The 24,395-nt window shown below is 40.0% G+C and overlaps 1 protein-coding gene across 1 annotated transcript in view; it reads left to right on the forward strand.

Annotated features, from left to right (window-relative positions):
* LOC124168732 overlaps positions 1–24,395 on the forward strand; it is a 183,875-nt gene that overhangs the window by 101,549 nt on the left and 57,931 nt on the right. The window contains exons 3-5 of the mRNA XM_046547000.1: positions 20,590–20,786; positions 22,319–22,366; positions 24,065–24,295. Of these exons, the coding sequence (XP_046402956.1) occupies positions 20,590–20,786; positions 22,319–22,366; positions 24,065–24,295 (476 nt within the window). The remainder of the gene's footprint in view (positions 1–20,589; positions 20,787–22,318; positions 22,367–24,064; positions 24,296–24,395) is intronic.

Genomic DNA, 24,395 nt, shown 5'->3' on the forward strand with positions numbered 1-24,395 from the left:
ATATTAATGTTTGAATAGGACGGAAGAAGGGATTTCTTAGTCACAATATCGTCCCATTGATGGCGTTTAAATTAATTAAAATTTCTATCATCACCAAATTTTCAGGGAGTGTTTTTTCCGTCTTAAGGTACAAGGACACTCATCAGTTAATCGTGCTCCGTCATAGTCTCTTAAGCGTCACGACTTGATCTCTAATACGTCGGCGGGGATGGATATTTTTGCTGGTGAAAGGCCCGCGTGGTTCCTTCTTCTTCTTCCTCGTTTCGGTTAGAATGGGTCTCTGACTGTGAGGGCGTAATGTCTTTCGGCGTGAGGGACACGAATTTAATTACTGCTATGTACTGCATCGGAAGAGGGAAGGCATCGCATGAGAGTCTTTGATTCCTTCCACCTCTTTAATATTCCTCCGAGCGTCTTACGGCTTAATTAGGTGAACAAAAATAAACTCATCAGTGAAGAGAGTAACTTGAGTGGCCCAGAAGTTAATAACCATCTTTTAAGGGCAGATAAATTCCCACTACCGTTGCTGTAAGAACCGCATTGGCGGCGTGGATATCTTCATGATAAAATTTGGTGTGGTGTTGATTTTAATATATTTACATTATCTCTTGTGGTCCGATTTGGGAGGTTCCTCTATGGGCTACTCAGTGGGAGAACAAATAAGATGGTAACATTATTCTGATCAGGAAATTATCTTTTTTTGGAACGTGAGATCATGGCGGAAATGAGAAGAATGAACCAAGAAGTACTATAGAAATTAGTGTAATGAAGTAACCGGAAGAAGGAGCTGACCATTTTAATAAGAACAGCAATATGGATGTGTATAAACCTGAAAAGACTCAACGCAGTAATTACGTATGATACTGTACCCATAATAGTGGGGGCACGTTTGGCAAATTGGCCATTCAATGTAGGCAGACAAAAATAGCCGTCATTTGAATGGAAAGTTTGGGGATCAGCCGACGTTAAGGTTTCACCGCCCACGCTCGTGATGGCCCGGGCTCTGGCGAATGGCGGTACCTCGTCCCCGTCCATTATGAGCAGCCCAAAGCTTCGTTTTCGCAGTGCGTTTTTTTCGTGGGGCGCGGATTGTTGGGCTGGGTGTAGGAGGGGAGCGAATGGGAAGGAAAACATCTATTGATTACACGCGGAAGGGACATGGAAACAGTCTGGGGGAGGAGGGGGGGAAGAGAAGGGAAGGGGGTTGGTTCACCGCCTTTTTTTTAGGACGCTCTCTCAGCGGAAGACGAATGGACTGGTGGGCGCGAAGGGCTGTCCTCAGCGGATTACCTATCGCACAAATCGATCAATCGGTGCAACCAGAGGGACCATACTTCGTGTCTATGGCATGCGATCGTTTACGCGTATATTTACTGTCTAATAATACCCATCAGTAATTCAGCCCCAAGGTCGGTTCGGATAAATGATTGTATGGAATGAGGGAGTGTGCCGAAATAATACAACCAATAGCTACTAGCTAAGAGAAAACATTAATTATATTTACCTCAGAACATCAGTTTTTTCGGGCATTCACCCAATGCTTCAACCCTTAGGTTGGTATGCGATGAGGGTCGAGCTCACCCCGGACTAAGCCTCAGGGAATTCAGTCATAAATCCAAGATAGGAGGTAGGGGATCCTTTCGCTGGCCCACTTCTCATCAAGGGGGGGCTACCCCCCCCCCCCAGGAAACGGTGATTTCAGGAAAAGTTTTGAAAAATAACATGCCTGAAAATGCATTTTACATCATTCTGGCACTTAAAATTTAACTTTTAGCAGATGCAGTTATTATATACCAAATACAGACAAGATTTTCATATATTTTTTTGATTTCTCAGAGGCTTTGGGGGAGGGATACATCCCCTCATCCCCCATAGTTACGCCACTGTTATTAATAGTGTTTACCATGCGAATGATTTACATACACGGCGAATGATTTCATTCGCATGATCATTCAGCATGACCATTCGCGGTGTATAACGGAACAATTCGCGAATGAACCTTCATGCGCATGATCATTCAGTGAAAATTAGAACATGTTCTATTGTGCTCGCATGATCCTTAGAATGATCACGTGATAATTCAGCATGATCATTCGGATGATCATTCACCGTGTATAGCGGCCTTAAGGATTGATAAAATATCCCTCAGAAATCCTTAAAACTCATCATTTTGAACCATTTATTTGAAAATTTTTCTCGGGGATGGCCCCCGCTTACCCTGGCTGTTATTCCACACCCTCAGACCCCCCAGAATTAGTCCCGCCTAAACCCCCCCCCCCCCCTAGCCTCAATTCCTAGATGCGCCCCTGGCTTCGAATGCCGGTCGTGATTGGTGGAGGACGTCTCTGAAACGTCAAGTGTCTCGCCTCGAAGCGTCCGAGTCTTTCTTGAATGGTTCCCAGGTGGTGATGATCCTCTTGCTGCGATCTCCCAAAATACGAGTGGCGGAAGGGTGGAGGAGAGGGGGAGGGCAGTTCCTCTTTTTCGCGGCTCTCTCCGATTTGGCATCGTCGCCGCTTAACTCCCCCTTCCTCCCAATCCCCCCCCCACCCCCTGATCCCCACCCGTCCGACCGGATTCCACCAGTGCACGGGACGGCGCGGCGGCCCATCGCGTCTCTGCTAATCCTTTCATTTTTCCTTCCGACGCCGCCCCGTCCAACCTCTCCCTCCTCATCGTCCCGTTGATGAAAAAAGTAGCGATACATTAATCGCATGGAGCTCATAGCTATCGTTATGGAAAAATTTCGGTCAGAATCGAATTTTCGAACAATGATTTTATAACTGATAACTTCAGGCTTGACTTTATGAAACCTCTCCGTATTGGAAATAAAATGGTAAAACTTTGTAAGGTTCACTTGTGTATTTAAATAGGCTAGACCTGAGTTTCGTAACGTAGTTACACCTTCAGGTGAACCTGAAGATGTAACTACGTTACGAAACCTTCGGTCGTACCTTTTTAATACACAAGTGTACCTTACAAAATTTTTATCGATTTTTATAGAAACGCTAAGCTTGAATTTTCCATAAAAATTGAAATTTTAACCGAAAAATCGATTAATCTAAAAATTCGACGGTTCTTTTAAAAAAATAAAGGTTTTACTAAAACAAGTTTATTATATATTCGGTAGACACTCAAAATACACATTTTAGATGAAGAAAAAAATCCCAAAATATCTGTATTTAGCTATCATCTCAGCCCCCAAGGGATTTGAAAAAGATAACAGACACAAGTGCTGACCCGTGTGTACTGCGAGAGGTTTAGACTCGGAGACAAAACGGAGTGTTCATGACTTATTTGATGAAAATTATCCGACTTGTAGGTACTACCTCCTCTCGCCACGATGTATGTGCCGGCCGAAACAATGACAAAACCTCCCTCCCACAACCCCACACCCATGATCTTCACCAAAAACCCCCAGGACCCTCTTTCACAGTGCCGATCACCCTGTAGGAGGCAGGGTACCATACGACCTTGTTCAGGCGACTGTTCAAGCCGGGTGAAGTCGAACTGGGTCTTGGGCGTTCAAGAAACATTTGTAAGGGAACGAATAAAATTTGGGAACCTAACTAACCATGGAAGTGGTACAATGGAAGTTTTGTTTTTCTACAGCACATTTTTTTCTTATAGTTATTTTTAGTGTGACCTAAAATCGGCTTGAAATTTGATTCCATTTTATTCCAAATATGCAAAAAAAATCTAAGAGTGAATAGTGTTGAAGGCGAAATTTGGTGGAACTGACTGATGCGCATGATTTAAGAACGCAAATCATGACTAATTTTCCATTTTTGCAGTGGACTGCTGTGCATGCTAGAATGAGCAATGTAGCCTTTACGGAAATCCCTAATGTGGTGCAAAGCAGCCAGAAGTAATAGCAATGATTGGTCAATTATATCTGAAGAAAAGCCGTTGTTCAATACCGATTTCACGAATATAAAGTATGGAATATACGAACAAATTGTACGAGTTTATATCTCATATGGCGTGGACATGATTTTACAAAAAAATTCGAAATATGTGAATGTTTTTACATACCATTACTATAGCCCTACATTTAAAAAAATCAGTATTCAATTATATTTTCTAACTAATTCAACGTAGGGATTCTTGTGTCGCTACGTGATATCTTTCTATTTTGGGTCTGAAGTTGAGGCATGTCAAATAAAAAAGCGTTAGAAGGAGTTTCAGTTTTTCCACATCATGAAAACTAATGTGAGAGATTTTTAGGAAAGAATACACATTACAACACCCCTTCTTACCATCCTGGGTACGTCCTTGACGAGAAATACTATTGTAAAAAAATTGTCAACAGCCAATATTATCTGATGATTGTAAAACCAGTTTCCTTTTGCAAGTTTGACGTTTTATAAAACGTCTTCGAGCGAAGTCAAGGAGAAGCCAGTTGAAATCCACGGCGAGTTGGGTTCGGAGGCAGGTCCCTTGCGGGGTAGGGGGAGTTTACCTGGGCGCGACAGTGGCAGGACGACCTGGCAGTGGACGAATAAAATGACGATCAGAACGCATTTTATTGGCTCTAAGGGGTTTTCATGAATTTCCTCGGCTGTCACGTCCATGTAATAAACACTAAATTTTATGGTCAGGGTTCTTTCAGTTTGATTTACTCCAATAAGTTTTCCAGAATTTCTTCTGCTGTCAAATTCATGTGATAAAAACTAAATATTACGTTCACTGTTGTTCCTTATTGAAAGTAACTTCATTCAGTTACCACGGCAAGTATTAGACCTCTCTTATCTGCTCGTTAGGAAGGTCGCTCGATGTTTTGACCGTTTGATATATCGGTCGAATAAATAAGTTGTTATAAATTGACCCTGCTTGTCAGGTGATGCGGCAGCTGAAGGGATTTAAGCCGTATTTTTAGCCGTTTGGAGATTCATAGTACATATTCTAGGGGACTAATCGCCCCCTCAGAGTCATCTATATTGTACTGTCAACACTTTATTTTTGGAATTGTCAATTTAAAATACCACATCTAAATAATACCCTGCGACCCACCTCTAGAGTGATTGGCAGGGGTGATCAATCACCAGCATGCAAGAGGATTCCCACATGCGCACCACACAGTCATAAAAATGTTACATAACTACAAATTATGCATCCACATTCATGTATGGGCAAAACATGCCGACTAATCATGAAGGCAATCTGCCAATGAAGATAGGACACACAAAAAATGCTGTTAGAAATACTAAGATCATTCATAAACATGATATTAAGGAATTCATAACTTAGTAAGCTACAAGTCAACTAACCTATTTGTAAGCTATAATCTAGCCTTATAGTATCTTATTAATGGTGATAAAAATACATTCTGAATCTGTCTTTTTTACAGTCTATCTCTCTTATTTTATTTGTGTGATCCTATCTACTGTGGTATGTGGGCGTTCTTATTTGGGTAGAGTGAATAAGTCTGGAGACAGAAATCAAAGCGCTGATTCAAGTTATAGGGAAAATATCTCCGAAATCGGTTTTTCGATAGTCTTCGGCAATCATGAACGGAGAGCAGAACAGGTTTTATGCCGGCGAGGGCTAGAGATGGGTTCGATTCCCATCCGGCAGTTGTTTGATGACGTCGCGTTACAGATGAGTGGAGATTGAAGATGGACTTGGTCCTATTTGGTGATGTCGGCTCGATTTGTGTCGAGAATGGCCAAAGTGTCATCTACTTGGTAGTAGTATATCTAAGAGGTATCGTAACCATTCTCTGGGGAAATAAGATAATGATGATGCTCTGAAGATGCTCTCTCATTGTTTTTCGTTGTAGTGCAGAAAGGCGTTGGACGCAAACGCCGCGGAAAAGCTACTCGACGTCATATGAAACTAGAATTTTGTGATGGAGGGTATTCAAGTTCTGTATTTAAGGTAATAATTCATTGACAATTCCTTTATCCTTGCGAATTTAGGACACGTATTCCTCACTAGCTATCAAAAAGGTGGAAAATCACGAGCATCCATGATCTGGATATCGGAAAAAAACCATCCGGTAGAATCTTAGAGTAAATATTAACCAGAGTGCGATTTTAGGCTTGGACATACTCGTCCATGATTGGAAAGGAAAAGCCTTAGGTAACGTGATCCGTCATTCCTAACGCTACGACCTTTCATAGCCTGGGAAGAACGTTGATTGACTGCTTGTATTGATAGCATTGTTTGAATTTTAGTTGTGTGCCAGTGTTCGTGTTTCTTTTTTGTTTCGATCGAAAATTTTACTTCCATTAAATTGAAATCTCTTAAAGGAGAGGAGAGGTTTCAGGAATTTCATCAAATGGATTTGCTCCTACCTCAGTGTTTCCGGACTTACTTCTTTCATTGTTGACGGGTGTGGATAAGGGTGGAAAAGGTGAAGTGGATTGAAAAGATGAGGAATGAATCAGTGCTAGATATTTTTGGTGAGGGAAGGAAGCTTCCAGATGAGATACGCAAGAGAAAGAGGATTTTGATGGAGCGAGCACTGAGCGAGGAGGGGGTGTTAAAAACTTCGCTAGACGGAAAAATGCGTGATAGGCGAGGACAAGAATAGGATTCATATAGATAGAATGAAAGGGGATAGGCTTGATTGATGACTGAATAGGGAGATTGATGCTTGGAAGGGAGACGGTCGGAGTAATTCGTAAATGCTATCTGCAAACTTATCGTAACTGATAAAATATCTTAATAATAATACTGATAATAATATTAGTTTTCTTGAGGTTGGGGGCTTCACTCCTGTTCCTTTCGGGGCCTCAATTTCTGCAGTAGTAGACTCTGTCTTGCCAGACTAGACTAGTATTATCTCAGACTCTCCCGAAGGCCGTTTTGCATCGGACATGGTATTTATGAGTTCTAACGCTGCCGTTACAATCTCCTAATGATCGTGGAGAAAACGATATTCTGAATCATTCTGTTCTACACGCTATCTCTCTTATTTTATTTATATGATCTGATATTCCGTGGTATGTTGGCGTTCGTAAGATATGGCTAACTTCGTTTGAAAATACCTTACTCTTGATTATATATAAAAGGTTTAGTCTATTTTTCAATATACGGTCTGACAGAGATTCCCGTCCGAGTTTATCTAAGAGGTCAGTTACACTAACAAGACTATCGTAACGACCTTTCACGTGCCTGACAGACCTTCATTGCACGCGTTCTAACTCTGTTATTAAGCCTTTTTCATGAGGGTCCCAAGCACTGGCAGCGTATTCTAAATGGGGTCTAACGAGGGAGAAGTAGCTAATTTCTCTCACTTTGTTGTCGCACACAAGTATATTCGAAGCGTTCATTAACCCTGGCGAAAAATCAGACATTTCTTCGCTTCCATGCCTCCCTGATCCCTCCATTTTCCCACTCACGACCTTTAGCCGGCTCTGAATTTTGCTAACGACAGGTGACGTTATGAGATATAGCACTTTCATTGTTGCGTTTGCATTCACGGCGACTGTCGCGTTTGTTAAGTTTTTAGTTAACGCGCGGCCGGTGATCGTTACGCGATCAATATTTTTGCTGAAAATGGCTTATCAACAGACCGTGAAAACCTGAAAAAAAACCGTGAATTTTATTATTTAGCTATAGTAAGAATCCTTGCAGATTAAGCAATGCAATTTTTTGTGTAGGCTTAGGAGATAACGTATAAAAGTAAACTTTTCATGTATACTTGTGTATATGTTTGTTTTAGACAACATTTCCTTATATCATTGCACTCTTACATTACAAAAGTGGTACGAATAAATTTTTTGTTATAAATTTTTATCTTCTTGAAAACATTATCAGGCTGCTTCTTTTGACACTCACCTAGGTAATACCATTTAAAAAGATCATACGTTTCTCAGTCCGGCAAAACATTCTGAGAATTCTGTCGTTTGCTACATCATCTCACAGATTTATTGCGTACACTAGAGGGTTAAGGAACCTCAAACGTTGTTTTTTTTGCGGTCATCACATGGGCTATCGCTAGGTCTCTTCCTCGAGAGGGAGGCAATGAAAGCGGCCGCTTGATTGGGGCGTTTAGATGCGCGAGAGATTGCTGCTTATCCTTGGGGACGATTATGCGCGCGAGAGATCGCATCCACGTCTCTCTCGGCCACTCCGCCGGATTCTTCTTCTTTCGCAAACCAGTTTCCTTCTTTCCCTCGGCTGCTACGTGACCACCGTTGGTCGCTGCACACTCTCTGGGGTCGGGGGATGGACGTCTGCGGACGGAGAATGTGTCCGTCTGGCGGGGTTGAAAGAAGCCGACGCGAGGGAGCAGGGGCTGCTCGAAAAGGGATGTCCTCTTAACCCCCGAATCTGACGCTGATTGCTGGCCGAATTCATTCAACGTGTGGTTTCTAGCCAATCACAAGGCACCTAGGGCTCCTTTCCTGGCTTATAATGTGTATGATCCAAAGTAGTATAAAATCAGTGTTTACAATAGCTATTCTATTGTGAATATAAAAAGTATATAAAAATCGCACAAAAAAAAAAACAAAAAAATTGATAGAGAAATGCTTCAAATGTCAAAAGTAATTTGCAGTATATTTTCTGTCATTAGTTTTAAGTTTCCTTTTTCACGCAAACAACATTAACACAGCCAACGATACTCATGCGCCATTGTTTAAAATTCATTATGTGAACTGGCTGGTTGGGATGAGTTTGATACTCACCGGTACAGCTTAGCAGACGTTTCGTAGTGAAAAATTTCACTTTGTTGAATGGTGACATGATAGATGAAAAAGTAGACTTTGTCGTATTCCACACAGTATTAATTTATTCGACCTTTTCAGGTCATTACCAAGACTTGAACCTCTTGATAATGACCTGAAAGTGTCGAAACTGGTTGAGGTTTTTTTTTGGTAGTTACTGTGTGGAATACAACGAAGTTTATTTAAAATCTATTAAGCAGTATACGCCTACATATTACCCAGCGGGACACCTACAGAGGTTTTTGGCAGTAAGTGAACCATCACTAACATGCTACAGATGATTGAAATTTATTTTTTCTGTGATGATGTTAAAATTTGTGGGAACTTTTCTCATGTCTCCCAGATGGTTGATACCGTAATTTTCTATTTATTGAACGCACCCAGTATGTGACGCACTCAATGTTATGCGATCATAATATGGACATTAGTGCATAATCGGCTTCTTGTTTGATTGCGCAGCATTTTCCGAGATCTTGGTCATGGACTGTCTTGCGTTCAAAAATGTATCTTCCTGATGGGAAAGAAAAGGGGTGTCCTATCAACTCCGAAATATGCTACAAAAAAGTATTTTATGGCCGATTCATATTCAGCGAGCGGCGTCTAGCCAATCATAAGACAAGGATTGTGACTTCCCTGGCTAATTATGCATTGGATCTTTTCATATTCTCTTGGCTGAGTAATTCCGTAATTTTCTGTACATACGCACCCATTATAAGACGCACTGGCAAAAAGATGAGAGTTTTTATACTCCCCTGCAATATTGTGTTTCTTAATTTGTGAGAGTAGCATTTGCCGATGTGTTGATCATCGGCTGTCTAGGGCTTGGAAAGGAAGTTGGAAAGAAGGCTTCCGCGGAGTGGTGTCGATGATTGGCTGCTTTCAGGTTCTCTCCCGCGTCTGTTCATCTCAGGCGACGACATGTTTCGCACACGTTGCAGTTTGCTTCTTCAGGTCCGAAGTGACGTCGTCACCTGAGATGAACAGACGCGGGAGATCTTGGAAAGGAAGGTTTGGTGCCCTCAGGTATGCACCATCCCTTGTACCTTTTGAAGTGGCATTCCAGTGATTATATTCAAATTAAAGCCCATTTAGGGAAATTTCAGGTTTCATGACACGAATGTCAAATGATAGTGGCAGTCAAATAAAAATTACTAATCTGAAAATGTGTATATCCATGTACATAGGCGGATCTAGGGGGGGGAGGGCACATGCCCACCTCCCAGACCCTTAAAAAATATGCAAGATATTTAATACGTTCCCATTATCATTGCGTTCGTTTTGTATTACGAGGTATCCTTGTGCCCCCAGGACAAAATCCTTGATACGGCCTTGCTTGTGCCCCCCCAGAAAGAAATCCTGGATCCGCCCCTGTCCATGTTCAAAGCGTATTCGTTTACTCGATGGATATTCGCATTGAAATCATTCCTTTGCAACCATGTAAAATGAGTTCTCAACTTTTTGACGAATTTTCATGAAAAAATGTGTACTTAGAACTACCATCGCGAACTACATACTTTTTGGCTAGAAATAAAAAAATCTAATTTTATTGCAATGCCTATTTTCACTATCTGTGAAGTAAAGCGTGGTGAATATATTCGTATGGGAACTATACCAATACAACTATATCTACGTACTACACCGCAAGCCGCCTCAATAGGCGTGTGACGGGGGATGTTATGATACCAGCCTTTTACACATAGAAAGGAAATCCTTTAACGAAATTACGCCTTGCATTCATTTAAGCCTTTTTGTCGTTCGGGGGAAAAACGAATTCCCGAACCTATCCGTTCGGCAAAATATCTCTCTTAATTTACCGTTTCTGTCGGACCTAGAAATGTAGTTCTTACATGGGGTTCTTTGAAATGTAGTTCTTAAATGGAGTTCTTACATGATACCCATGTCGTTCTTAAAGATATCCATTCTCAATTGCTCAAGCAGACTACGCCTAGAGCGTAGCCTCTGAGTCTCTAGCAGCTCCCAACCTAATAGGAGTGTTCTACATGAACATAATATCCTGCGAGCCACCTCTAGGGTGTTTGGCAAGGGGTGATCAATCACCAGCATACAACATGCAAGAGGTTCCCCAAATGCACACCGCTTGGTCATAGAAATGTTACGCATACTAACAAATTATGCTTCCACATTCATGCAAAAGCAACAATTGCCTAATACTCATGATGGTAATCTGCCTATGAAGCTAGAGCATGCAAAAAAATGCTGAATAGAAATGCTATGAACATTCATAGACATGCATTTAGTTAGTAGGCTACATTACAATTCGACTACCCTATTAGTATGTCCTAATGCTGCCGTTATAGTCTCTAATATAATGTTTTCGTGATATCTGGTGATTTTTCCGGGTATTCTTCCGCGTTTATCCATTTTGTAGGACAATATTTCGCCAACATTCCAGTTGGCTTCCTCAGGTTCACTGAAGTGAGGAAGCCAACTGGAATGTTGGCGAAATATTGTCCTCCAAAATGGATAAACGCGGAAGAATACCCGGAAAAATCACCGGATATCATCATAACCTCCGCGGAAGCCTACTTGAATAATGTTTTCCTGTTATTTCCCAATTATTTTTACTCCAAGATAGATTATTACTGACAATGGGTTAACTCGTAGGTATATTATGGACTCCACAGTCACTAATTGAGTACCCTGACTGAAATAGCTCTGTTTTGGGGAGTTATTTTTTTCAATAAATTCATAACTACGTATTTTTTTTCAAACTCTTCAACTGCCACGTATCGCACCATGCTTGGATAGCAGCAGCTACCTAGTGCTGTACCTACATTTTCCGTTAATTGTTTTCGACATTTAAATTTAATGTGTTGGTCCTAATTTTGAATTAGTTTTGGTTTGTTGTAACGTAGTGCGTTTGTAGTAATTTAATCACGAGATTTCCTCCTCCGTTAGCGGCGCGTGAGTGAGGTTGGTCGGGAGTGAGCCCCTGGTGGTCGGTGAACCCGCTTCGATTTGTCCAAGGTCGGGTGCGGGGCGGATTTGGCGGTCGTGGGTTGCGGCAGGCTCTGCTCATTTGTTGAATGGACGACTCTACGCGCCGAGTCGAGGTCATTGACACCGATTATGGCACTGGAAATAAATATACCCACGTCACATTTACGGGATATCTTGGTGTGAATGCCTCAGAGCCAAAGTGATCTCATGACGAAGATGATCGATAGTCGCAAAAAAAATTACGTGCATTTTGCGACTTCAAATGTTTTGGTGACCTCCTCTCGGGTTTTCTACCGGTTGATCTGGTTCATTTTTCTCGGCGTATCGATTACCAAGTTGGTAATGCGTATATGTGTCTTGATAAATAAAAATTTCGTATACTGTGTCGTCAATGTCAATACGGGGCTGGTGTAACGCCACTTGAATTAAATAGACACGACATGGATGCGGATATTTGTTGAAAATTTACCTCTTTATTTCGTATTATTTATTGCGGATCGGAATTATGTGATTTCTGCTCATATTGTTAGTTATGGTGTTCATTAATTCACAGATTTACAATACTGTCACTTGTCCGCCTACCGCATGCAGATTGTATCTATATATTTCAGGCTGTTTGTGAATGAATGAATTGATTCCTACGTACAGATTATTGTTAAATAGACCACTGCAAAGGCTGATTATCCCGAGAAGATCTCACTGACAAAATTCGCCGGAAAACTACAAGATTTGACTTCTATTATTGAGAACCCTCTGCATGTCAATTACAAGGCTTGAAAACCCTTTTTCTATAAAAAAAACTCAACGTACTTTACGTCAATGGGCTGAAGAAACTCGGTTTCTCTATATTTCTGGCCATTAATGAGGTGATGTAATTGCGTTCACAGTTAATGATCTTATTGACTTAAATTCCAGTGAGGGAAGCGTCTGTAATCAAACGTCATGCACTCAACTGACGCCTAATACCCGATACAGCCATTACATTCTGATACACAGTTTTAAATGTTATGCTTTGCAGTTTTGATCTGAACAATGTTTAAGATTTATAGTTTTAATTTCTATGATTTATAGTTTTAATTTCTATGATTTATAGTTTTAATAATGTGTACTCAATACACATTTGAATCTATTGGAAGCTGGACAATTTGTGAATCTTCCTGCTATTAGTGTGATTTCATTTCATTTCTTTTTCATTACCGCAATAATTACGTGTAATAAGGCCTATATGAAGTTGATCTCCGATAAAATAAGGCATTCATTATTGTAACCTTTAAGAAATTTAGTTTAGTTTAGTTTAATTTAGTTAATAATACTCTTGAGTTTTAAACCTAGCTTAGGTTTAAAACTCAAGAGTATTATTTAAGAAAAGAAACTCATTGATATAAATATTGTTACAAAAATTACGTCAAGTGCATTATAAAGGTTTACGGATGTAAATTATTTTGTTGAAATTATGTTTAGGTTTACTGAGTTTGGATCAAATTTGCCGTGGGCGAAGTCGAAGCCTACATTAAGTGAACAATAAGGGTTGTGGTGTAAAAATGACAATTTATTAAAAATTCCGTATTTATTTATCGGTAAATAGTAGATTTTTAATTTTTCGTGAATTTCGTCAGTACCAATGCATCCCCAGGAAGCGCACCGCGTTAAGGAGAATTTTTACTTTGTAAATACACAGAAGTCTTGGCTGGTGATGGCTGCTTTAATTTAAATGACATACTGATATCATTTATATTTGTATACAATTATATATAATATTTACACGGATATAAACTTTTTTGAAGGGTTATCCCTTGTTTCCCGTGTTTTTCACTTCCGAATGGAATTAAGTGATTTGAGCGATAATGTTGCGACATGACCATTGTCTTCTTGGCAGCCATCTACCCTTCTCCGTATAGATAAGTTACTGTCGTAAATCTTTTGTAAGGCATTCTACTTGTGAAATTATACTTTATGGAGCGGATGGAGTCACCCTCGCCTGCCACCCTTCCTACATTGAACTTCCTTCTTTAGTTATCACGCCTATTTAGTGTCATGTTATCTCTAAATCTTATTCTGTTCCTTCACTCTCGCATACCTAACATTCTTCCCTGTTCTCTCTTTTTCAACAACCCTTACTCGTGCTGGATTCGCTCAGTCAACAACCGAATACTCTGTCTACTCCGTATTTCTTCTGGAAGTTTACTTTTCCTCGGCCACAATTCTTATCTCTTCCTCGTTATTTTTCCACATGTTTCATTAGCCTTCTCTAATTTCCTTCACATTTCGAACCCCTTTCGAATCTCTTTCCTCAGCGTCCACGTTTCCGCTCCGTGAACATCGGATTGGACTATTCATTAGATTTTTTACTCTTTTAGCTCCATGGTTAAAGAGGATTCTTATATGAAACCCCTTATTTTCCTTATTTGCAAATTCATAGTTACACCTATGAAGCGTCAGTGGCGCTGCGAGGGGGGGTTTTGGGGGTTATAACCCTCAAGAACTCAAGAGATATTTTAAAATTTAATCCATTTTACTTAATTGGACATATATTACTTATAGAATAGTGTAAGGATTAATAAAATATCCTTCAGAAAGCCGTAACACTTACCATTTTGAACCATTTATCTTAAAAATTTTCTGGGGGAGGGCACTCCTCCCGATCCATTTAATCAATTTCCCAGTATTGGTTGCTCCTAAAACCCCCCCTAGCCTTAATTCCTAGCTGCATGCCTGTAAAGCGTATCAAACCCGTGTCTTAGATTTATAGAAATTGTTCTGCAAGTGTTCAGGCATTGAGGTTTGCTATGTTATTAGGGATATTGGTCTCCAAGCCCATGGTTTGAGTAGAGGGCCTAGGTATTGCAAAAAAAGATTTAATAAAACTTCGATAGGTAGATTCATGCTAATAAAATTATAGAATCGTTATGAGCTTTCTCTTAAACTCCAGTTTCCTATTTCTTTAAGCATCCAATGCCTTTTATGAAATATGTGTTTATTTAATTGAAGGTGTTCTTATGAGCTTTAAAATGTGTGTAGTGAGTGGAATCTGTGGACAAAAAGGACTTTGGAGGGTTGAGGCTGCATTATGAAATTTTGAACAAGCTTCTTAGCGTCTTGTCGTAGTTTTGTTGAATCTTTTAAGTATTTTCGCGTAGTTAAAATTAAAATACCTTAATTTATTTTCTGCACATATATTCCTCCCATGACAAATTTCTCTCAACTTTATTTGCTTTCAGTGAGATAAATATGGAAAAGACTTCTTGTTGCTCATGAAGATTGCAGATCCCGGTACGTCTAAAATTAATTTTTGAAAAAGTTCTGTTGAAAAATTAATTCAAATAAATAGTTTTTTGAACGAAAGACGCTTTATATGTTAAGAAAAATATCACATTTTGGAATTAAATCGCACGGTTTACTAAATCCATTAAAGGTTAAATAAATAACACGAAAATATTTATTTCTATTAAAACAAAATGTTGTGTCGAGCTGTGAAAAGTTTTAATCTATTTATTTAACCATAAATTCGAGGTTCCACGAAAATATCTCGCAAACTGTTGAATGAGTATATTAATACTATAAAATATAGCAAATAATTCCGTGCGCCAAAGCTATTAGGTGTAAGCGCCCGTCAGTTATTATTGGTTTATCTTCATCTCCACCGATATATAAACAGAGTGGCACTTAGCAGCCTATTTTGTATCGCCTATTAAGCGCTGTTCCGCAAACTATTTCAGCGTTGGGATGGGTGGAAGGCTGAGTGTGGCAGTCTTTATATACCCATGATTGCGTCCTCCTCTCCACACTGTATCATGTGCAGTGCTGCCCGTGAGTTATTTTGTTGGTAAAGTGAACCTCGTCACGGCGTCTGGTCACACCGTGTTTTTGTGCGGTCTTCCATCCCCCTCCCTTTTGCTCATTAGGAAGCGGCCGTGCCCAGTTTTAAAGAGAAGCAATGGGGAACTTTGGCGAGTTCCACTTTAAAATTTTGCTCATGAGCATAGGCGTGCGCACGGGTGGTGTCGAGGTGCCTCAGCACCACCTAAAGGCTTGCAACTGATATGGAAAACATGGAAATTAAAGGGAATTTCATTATGACTAATACTCCTGGGATGCTTGGGCAAATGAGATATCAATCAAGAGAACTCACATTCTAAGTAGTAGTCAACTGTTGACGTGTTTCCTGATCATATCATGCGTAGGCATATAATCGACGTTTGGCCAGCACGTGCTTTTCCCATAACATGTCGATAACTCTTCACGATTTTGCCATAATTGAGAGATCATCTACGTGGTCCAATCCCAAATATCACTCGCTGTGGGAATGACACTAATTATTTCTGTGTGGTTATGCTGGGTTGGATTTGTGGTTATGCTGTTGGTGAGTTTTTAATTAATAATTCACAATCGATTATTTAGGCCAACGCTTCAGTTTTCATTTAAAATATCATCTGGGCTTAACAATTTTTTCTATTTTTAACACTGGAAAATATTGTACCGATGATACCAAGTGAAGTTAACCCAGAGATTGCATTAAAGAATGATCTGAAGCTCTGATGATGATTTTGATGGAAACGGTAACGTTGACTTAAACAAATGATAAACAATTACACTGTGGAACAGTGAAAAAACTTCTTAACGAAAAAGGGCGTTTTTGAGGTATTTATGCCACCGGAATTCGAATATGATAAATAATAATGCATTTAAATTTATTTAGTATCTTAATAGTAATTATTTTTTTATTTCAGGGTTAATATTTAATATCCCTTTATTAAATTGTTATAAATTTTAAAGCGACACTCATTAAAGTAAATATTATGGAAAAGATTGTAGAATTGCTGTTTGTTAAGAAAACCCCGGGCAGGGAATTTCATCATGGAGAGTCGGGGAGGGTCAAGGTCAATTTCGGCTAATATTTGAGTGATCACACAAAACCTAGTAATCTCGGGCGTCTTTTGTCAGTGGCAGTTTGCTTACCCTATAGTATTTCGTCACCCATAATTTGGCGATCGAGTCAGTAAGAGGGCGTATCGCTTCCGTTCGAACTTCATCGTTTTTTCCTGACAAATCTCTTGTGTAAATCTTACGCTAATATCTTTAAATTTTCTGGGTATGAAGGGTCAAGATTCATGTCGGATCTGGGGAATGTGGGGTGAAATGTCATTTTTGAAGAGACGTTTTTTTTTCAAATCGAAAAGGCATTTGTTTATGAGGCTAATTCCCCTATGAAAAAATTGTATAAACCTGTTTCAAAATTTTATACAATTTATACAATTGCCATGGTAATTGTATAAATTGTATAAAATTTTGAAACAGGTTTATACAATTTTTTCATAGGGGTTAACTCATCATAATCATTAGTCAATAATCCTAAGATTGGTTTGACGCAACTCTCCATGCTTCTCTCTTATCCGCTGGCCTTTTCATATTGACGTGTTTTTTCCCTTTTACATTCCTTACAACCAGTCCTATGTCACTCATTCGGGGCCGTCCTTTGACCTTCTTCCCTTCCAGTTGTTTTTCTACGATTGTTGTCATAAATGCCTCATAATGTGGCCAACTAAGTTTTCCAGCCTTCTCCTAAAGGTTTTTAAAAGACTTATATTTTCTCCCACTCTTCACAGCACTTGACAAATCATTTTAATAACGCTGGTTAATTATCAGTTATAAATAGAATAAAATCCTAGATTGATATCCTCTCCTTGGATGAAAGTGGAAAATTTATTTAAAAAAACATAAAATTTACTACCCAGAGGATCTAAAAATTTTCATTCAACATCTAATTATGCATTTTATATAGCCTTCGCTCCTGCGAATTTCCTATCCCCTCCAACATAAGTCTGGATCCGTCGCTTTATGTAGGTTACAACGACCTCGGGCGACCGGAAGTGAGAAGCTTGTTATTTACCTTTCTTTCGGGAAATTGCTCTTAAAATCAGAGCGCATTCCAAGTGATGTACTTTTTGATAAAGCAATTTTCTTCAATTGAAGCAACGTAATTAATATTCATTAATACATTCATGTGGAATGGCATTTTGCTACCTTGATTGCTTTCGCAGGATATGTAGAGCAATTATTTCCTACCTTTTGGGTTTATCGGTGCCCATTAAACATTCACAGCTTCGCTTCGTTGAATTTATGAATAAATTAAATTTGAATCCAATTTTATACTTTGTTCTCGGGAGGAAGTCAAATCGTCGACACGAGTCGATCACTGTCTCCATCTGTAGTGCGTGAGGGTAATTAATGTTTTAATGAGAGTTATTAATTTATTTTTATGGCGTCTATTTATTTCTTTATCTTCGAAATATCTCGCAGGATTGATGTTGGATAATTGGTTATGCGAGTGGCACCATGGCTATGGTGGGCCAAAAAATATTTTTTTTTCGGGATCAAATTTTCCCCATGCGGGCAAGTTGTGTTCTCCATTGAATGGATCATGAGATTTTCAGTACTACTAGTATGGTTAAAGTGAACCAAATAGCCAGGGGTTAATTAATTAGCATGTTAAATTCCTTTATCATTCGCGGGAAAAAGAATTTCTGTTAATATCTTTTCGGGAAAACATCTCTCGTTTTTAGTCCTTTCTGTCGGATGTGGAAGTATAGAGAGGTTCTAAGACGATGTTCTCCATGTCGCTCTGTAATGTATCCCGTTCTTAATAGGGTACATTCCTTCATCAAAGAACACGAAAGGCATTGATTGCGATTCGTTACCCACCATTGTTGTATTCATAATTTACAAATTATTTGGTTTTAGAAATATCAGTTTAGATGAATGGTAATGGTCAATTTTATCCTCATTTGAAAAAGGTTAGATTGGCGCCCATGCGATACCACTCCACGTGACGTCACATGGACCTAGTTTCTGTACGAGTAGATAGGAGTTTTACATCGTCTGAGAATACCAATGCATGCATGAGAGACAGAGCTCAGGGAAACATGTCTTAATAATCACCTATTAAAACTGGCTAAGGTCGGAAAGTTTTCATTTGATAAGGTATTAATAATCCTTATTTAAGCCAAGCGCTACCAGCTAGCATGGTACTCAGCTACCTGCTAGCATCCTGCGTCGTATCAGCGCTCAAAGACTCGCCCCAAGGTCACTTCACTTGCGGCAGCGGGAACCAGAACGACGTCACACGGAGTTTTCCCGGCATTCATACTTAGCCGTCGCGTTTTCGCGCGCTTGAAAATTTTCCTTTCATTTAATCGCGAAAAATAGATATCGTAATTTAAAAATCTAAAAGCGTGAAATATGTACTCCAGGAGTAATAATCTTTCGATTCAGGCAATAAAAAAATAATAGGAAACCACCCTATTGTTCAAACAATCTCAGTCTAGCTCGTAGCCTCCGTGCGTTCTTGCGAGGGTGAAGTCGCGCTTATATTCCACTTCTTTTCATTCGAGAACCTTCCCACAACGTACTTGACGAGTGATAGCTTCTTTCTGGACTATAATGCGAGATCGTCTGAGGTGATGAGGAGAACCTGGAGATGTTATGATGAGTGGGAAGGCATATTCGAGTTATATTATGAAGTGCGGTGAAGGAGGAAGCACATTTTGGCTATGGAGGTGCTGAGGAGTAGGCTTGAGTGCGTTCGGAAGGTGTGGCGAGAACAGGTGGTTGGAACGAGGGTAGAGTTATTCGGGGGGGAGTTGCGTGGCAAGTTTCTAAGTATGTATCACATGGGGGTGAGAAAGGTGGTCTATCAGTGTTGACGATTATTCTCTTGGAAAACATGAGTATGGCTGGAACTTCGATCGAATGGACGAAGAAGTCACGTGTATTATAGTTAATCTCCGTGAACGAAGTTCCCCTCGATCGGAGTGTTTTGTATCTATAGTAACGATTGGTTAAATGTAAAGATTAATACAAGCAATGGAGGAATAGATGTGCAGTTATAATTGCGAATCCTAAAAAAGAAACTGTGGCTTGTAAAACTTTCTATAAAACTAGTCGTTACTGGTAATTTGTTTACTTGTACTGAGTGCCGGCTGTCACCACACAGCATATAATAGAAGCCGGTCTTTTGGGTTCCCTCCCGCGTTGCACTTCCAGGGTAGTCGACGTGTTTCGAAAACGTTCCCGTCGTCTCCTTCGGTTGGATGGTGTATTTCAGTTTTTTGGCTCAGTGACCTGAGAACTGGAAATGGCGTAAAAAGCCCCGAATGCGACGAGAAAAAAACAACGCGGGAGAAAACCCGAAAGAGAAACGCCTCTCAGGTTAGGTCGGAGAAGTCTCTCTGATATAGTATTAATGTAGCGATTTTTACTTGAATTATTTTTCCAGGTGTTTATACTTAGCACATATTACATTTACGGTTGCGTTTTTTTGGGGCTACATCTAAGACTGTTCTCTCATAATTTCGGGTGGGGTTTGCTCCCCTTGACCTTTCCCCTCTCGGCTTTGGTACGATGCACCTTGCCAGGTGCGAAACAAAATATTTTCATCAAAATTATTCGCCAGGAAAACAAAATTAGTTCACTACATTCTCAGTAAGACCCAAAAACTAGTTTGAACAAAAAAGAGTTAAAATTATTAACATTCATTTCTTCTTTAATCTTCTGCTTCACCGCGTTAGCCTTCAGGGGAAAGGAGAAAGAGTATCTTTTCATGGAACAGGACCGTCCGGTTTCTATTTTATGTATTCCCATACCACCGAAAACATCTCATATTGGCCTTTCCATTGGGTTTTTTCAACGAGTTGGCAATTATATGTCCTTGAACATCCATGCCCTGGATAGGGGCAATCTACTTTGGCGGTACTCGAACCCGCCGTGACTCGAACCTCTTTCTTACCGGGCGAGGACTTTTACCCCGCCGCCACCGAGGCAAATGAATATAGAAATAGAGATATTAATTTTTATTTTTATTCTAAAATGTGATATTTTCTTGTCTCATCAATTATCGACTGTTTTTGAACCTCTCTCTGTATATTAACGTGTTGTTTTGTTGTTGTCGTTATAGGTGGCGGCCTCACATGGAACAGGAAGAGAGCGATGGAGCGAAGTCGGAGCGTGCGGAGGGGGGCGGTGGGGGCAAGGGGGGCGGCGGGAAGGGGGGGCACTCCGGGGGATCCACATCGGCGGCCGCCGCCTCCAACGCCGCCGCGGCGGCCGCCGCTGCCGCCGCAGCACAGCTCCTCGATGCCGCCGGACTCTTCGGTAAGCACTTTTGATCTCTTTGGGCAGGACCTAATTTAACCACCTCTGATCAAACCATCGGTGTGAACAGCGAGTTGTAGTTTGAAGGAATAATTCTCGGGTTTCCCACCGGTTGTGATTTTGGGTAATTGGCGCCAACGTTTCGAAGGCTAAGTCTGCCATCGCCTTAAGGGGTAGAATTTGGAGCCAAATTCTTGTCAGTACTATATTTATTTATTTATATACTTGAGTGCCCAGATTGGTTCTTTCTCGATTGTTGTTTTCGTATATAGTGATTGATTATGATATTCCACATATTGAAAAGCTGGAAGCCTTTGTCTGTATTGATGTTATTTTCTTCTAGGTTAATTTCAATCGCTTCTTTTACAATACGATCCCAATAATTATTCGTTTGGCATATTATTATTTTATGGGTTTAGGAATTAACTTTGTCATCGTTTCGTCGTACATCTATCGTGTACATGTCGTACATCTTAAGTCAATCCATAATCAACCCAGGAATTATTCCTTCAAACCATTCATCGGGAAAAACTCAAATTCTACAGCTTCCCAAATGCATGAACAGGAAATAGAACCTGTTCTAATTTTATTCATGCATTTGTATATGTTCCATTCTGGTCCACAAAAAATGTTTTAACAATGAGACATTAACTTGTAATAATGAATGTTTTAGTATACCGTGTGAACTGGCCTTAAGGTGTAATATAAATGAAATCGAGTGATAAACTTATGATTCAATCGAAAGATCCAATTGAAATTATGTGGGTACAGTAATAAATTTTCTTTGCTAAAATGTTAAGAAATTGATTGTCTGTGATTGTTGATTACCAATAAAAAATTCCAGTCGTTTGTATTGGTAGTATAACCTTAAGATTGCTGGAAATGATGTGCCATATCTTATTAGTTAGAAATTTGTATGATATAATTATGTGTATGATGAAAACTTTAATTTACGGGTTTCCTTTCACCACTTGAAATTTACTTGATTGGATTGATGAACCGCAACTCCTCTTGCAAAATAGAATACATCATTACAAATTAAATCAGCACTTTCTGACGTTACTTGGTGGAAATTTTGTTTAATTAAATGTAAAATAACAAAGTGAGTTCCGTAATATGCACTGTAGGTTTCACAATGTTTTGCATTTTATTATTTTATTTAACATTACAAATTGAATAAATGTGTTGGGGAATCTTAAATTTTATAATTCTTCACAAGTAATGCAGCTGTGTAGAAATTGTTTAGCATATCATGCTAACTATTGTTAGAACCTGTTGTTATTGGTTTGGCTCTAATATATATCCTATCAGCACTGCCATTCATGGTGTATTGTTTACAACTTTATGCTTAGTACTGTTTATGATATTACTCTGACATCTTGCAGGAAGTAGAAGGCTGGAAATATACTCATAATGCTTAATGCATTGCTTTCATTGAATGTTTGGTAAGAATTGTATGCACAAGAAGAGTTGCTGCGTTGGCTGAATTTAATAGGGTTATCATGGAAAACTTTTTGTCTTTCCATGTGCAGCCTACTGGCCACGGAGTGAAGCTTCGTCGGCTGCACCTGGAGCCTCTTGTGAGTTTTTGTTCTATTGCGTACATGTCATGAATATTTCCCTTTCGTCTCTCAATTATGTACTTACAGTTAGGGCAGAATATATTGCCATCGATTTGAAGTTACTCTGCCCCTTTGAGGCTCCTTATTGTGGAAATCAATGTTGTTGTCTTAGTTAATCTAATCTGAGACATCTCACCATTTTGTATCCCTGGAAGATGTGTACTCCCTAATCTAATATATATTAAATTCTCGTGTCACAATTTTTTTGTAGCCAAACCCCTCCAAAACGGATGGACTGATTGCTATGAAATTTTGTGTGTATATTCAGTAGGTCTGAGATTGAGATGTAATATATTTTTCATTCTTTTTCACATTTTACTTTTCTTTCTTTCTTCACAAGACCAAATAAATATCTTGGTGCTTGATGGGAGGGGGTAAGGTGGATGATGGGGTTTGGGTGACGAGAAGTGAGGGTAGTGGGGTGAAATCTGTGGCGGAGAAGGGTCATTTTTTTAGGGTCTCAAAGAGAAGCAGAGTGGGGGGAGAAGGAAAAAAAAGGTTCCAGGATGGGTGAGGGTACCATGCACGCCTTCACGTCACCCAAAACCCATCCTCCACCTTACCCCCTCCCTTCAAGCACCAAGATATATATAAGGAGGAACTCTTAAAGACTTGTTACACATGATAATGTTGTTTGTAACGACGAAACGTGTTGTGTAATAATAAAACTCATTGGAAATATTGCAATGTCTTATTTTAATAATAATAAGAACTTCCACCATATCGTGCCCAACATCATACAAGATTTTCAAGGAAATCTGATGTGGGAGAATATCTTATAAGTTTTCAGCTGCAATGATGAGCTGCTGTAAAAGTGTTAAAGAAAAGAATTTGTGTGATGCCTGTCCAATATTGTTGCACTCAAATCTGGTGGAACTGCTGCTAGTGATTTTTTGTATGAAGATTTTCACAGCTTCTTTTATCAATGTTGGTGGTTGTTGACGGGAATTGCTGCGTAGGCAACATTTTCTTACTACACGTTTCACTCCTCCTACTGGGAGCGTGTTCAAGAGAATGGGAGGGAAACCGTTCTCGTCCCGAGCTTACATATATAGGTTTCGTTAACCCATTGTTGACCCAATTTGAATTTTCACAGAAGGCGATAGCCATTGGTCATTAGATTGTGCTAGGAACCCACTCCATATGCAGCTGAGGTTATATCCATCCTCCCTATTGAAGTTGTTTGGCCTTTTCGCTATCTCGACCGTGTAGCGTTAAACATTATTGCCCAGGGCTGGAGGCATAATGTTCAGTGACTGCTTATGCGTCCCACTGATGTAGTTCAAACGCTCTTTCATGCTCTTTAAGCCTTTTGGAGATAGAACGCTTGCTCTGTCCCACGTAGCTTTTGCCACAGCAGCAGGGAACTTCATACACTCCCATGGATTGAAGGGGAGGATGGCTATCCTTCGGTGAAGGTAGGATATTTTTAATTTTCTTCACCGTGCGGAAGCAAGTCTTGATGTTGACTTTTTGAAGGATTCTAGTGATAGCGATTCCCAGTAGGAGGAGTGAAATGTCGTGCAGATAACGTTACCTATGCAGCATTTCCCGAAAGCAACCGCCAACACTGCTGCTAGTGATTTGCATGATTTTCTCTCGTTTGATCTCTGAAGGTGAGTAGTGGCACTGACCTTGTCTATTTCTCTTTTGCAGCGTCACATCCACTGTTTGGGGGCTCGGGAGGTGGTGCAGCCGCGCCCTCGTCATTTGCCAACCATCACCTGGCGCACCTGCCCCCTGGAGCATATGCGATGATGGGGCGCCACCCTCCAGCTCCCACCTATGGCGTCCCGCCCCCACCCACGGCCCCCTCGGCATATGGGTCCCTCGGGACGCTTGGTGTGGCCGCGGGACAGGCAGCATCCCTAGGAATTAATCCAGCCAGTGAGTGTGGAAGTTTCAAAAGTACCTGAGTCCTTAAAGTTTTCAAATGAAATCATGTTAAATTATATCAAATTCCCGAATATATAGTATACCTGTAGCT

Source organism: Ischnura elegans, chromosome 12 (assembly GCF_921293095.1).
Source record: "Ischnura elegans chromosome 12, ioIscEleg1.1, whole genome shotgun sequence".
Classification (NCBI taxonomy): Eukaryota; Metazoa; Arthropoda; class Insecta; order Odonata; family Coenagrionidae; genus Ischnura; species Ischnura elegans.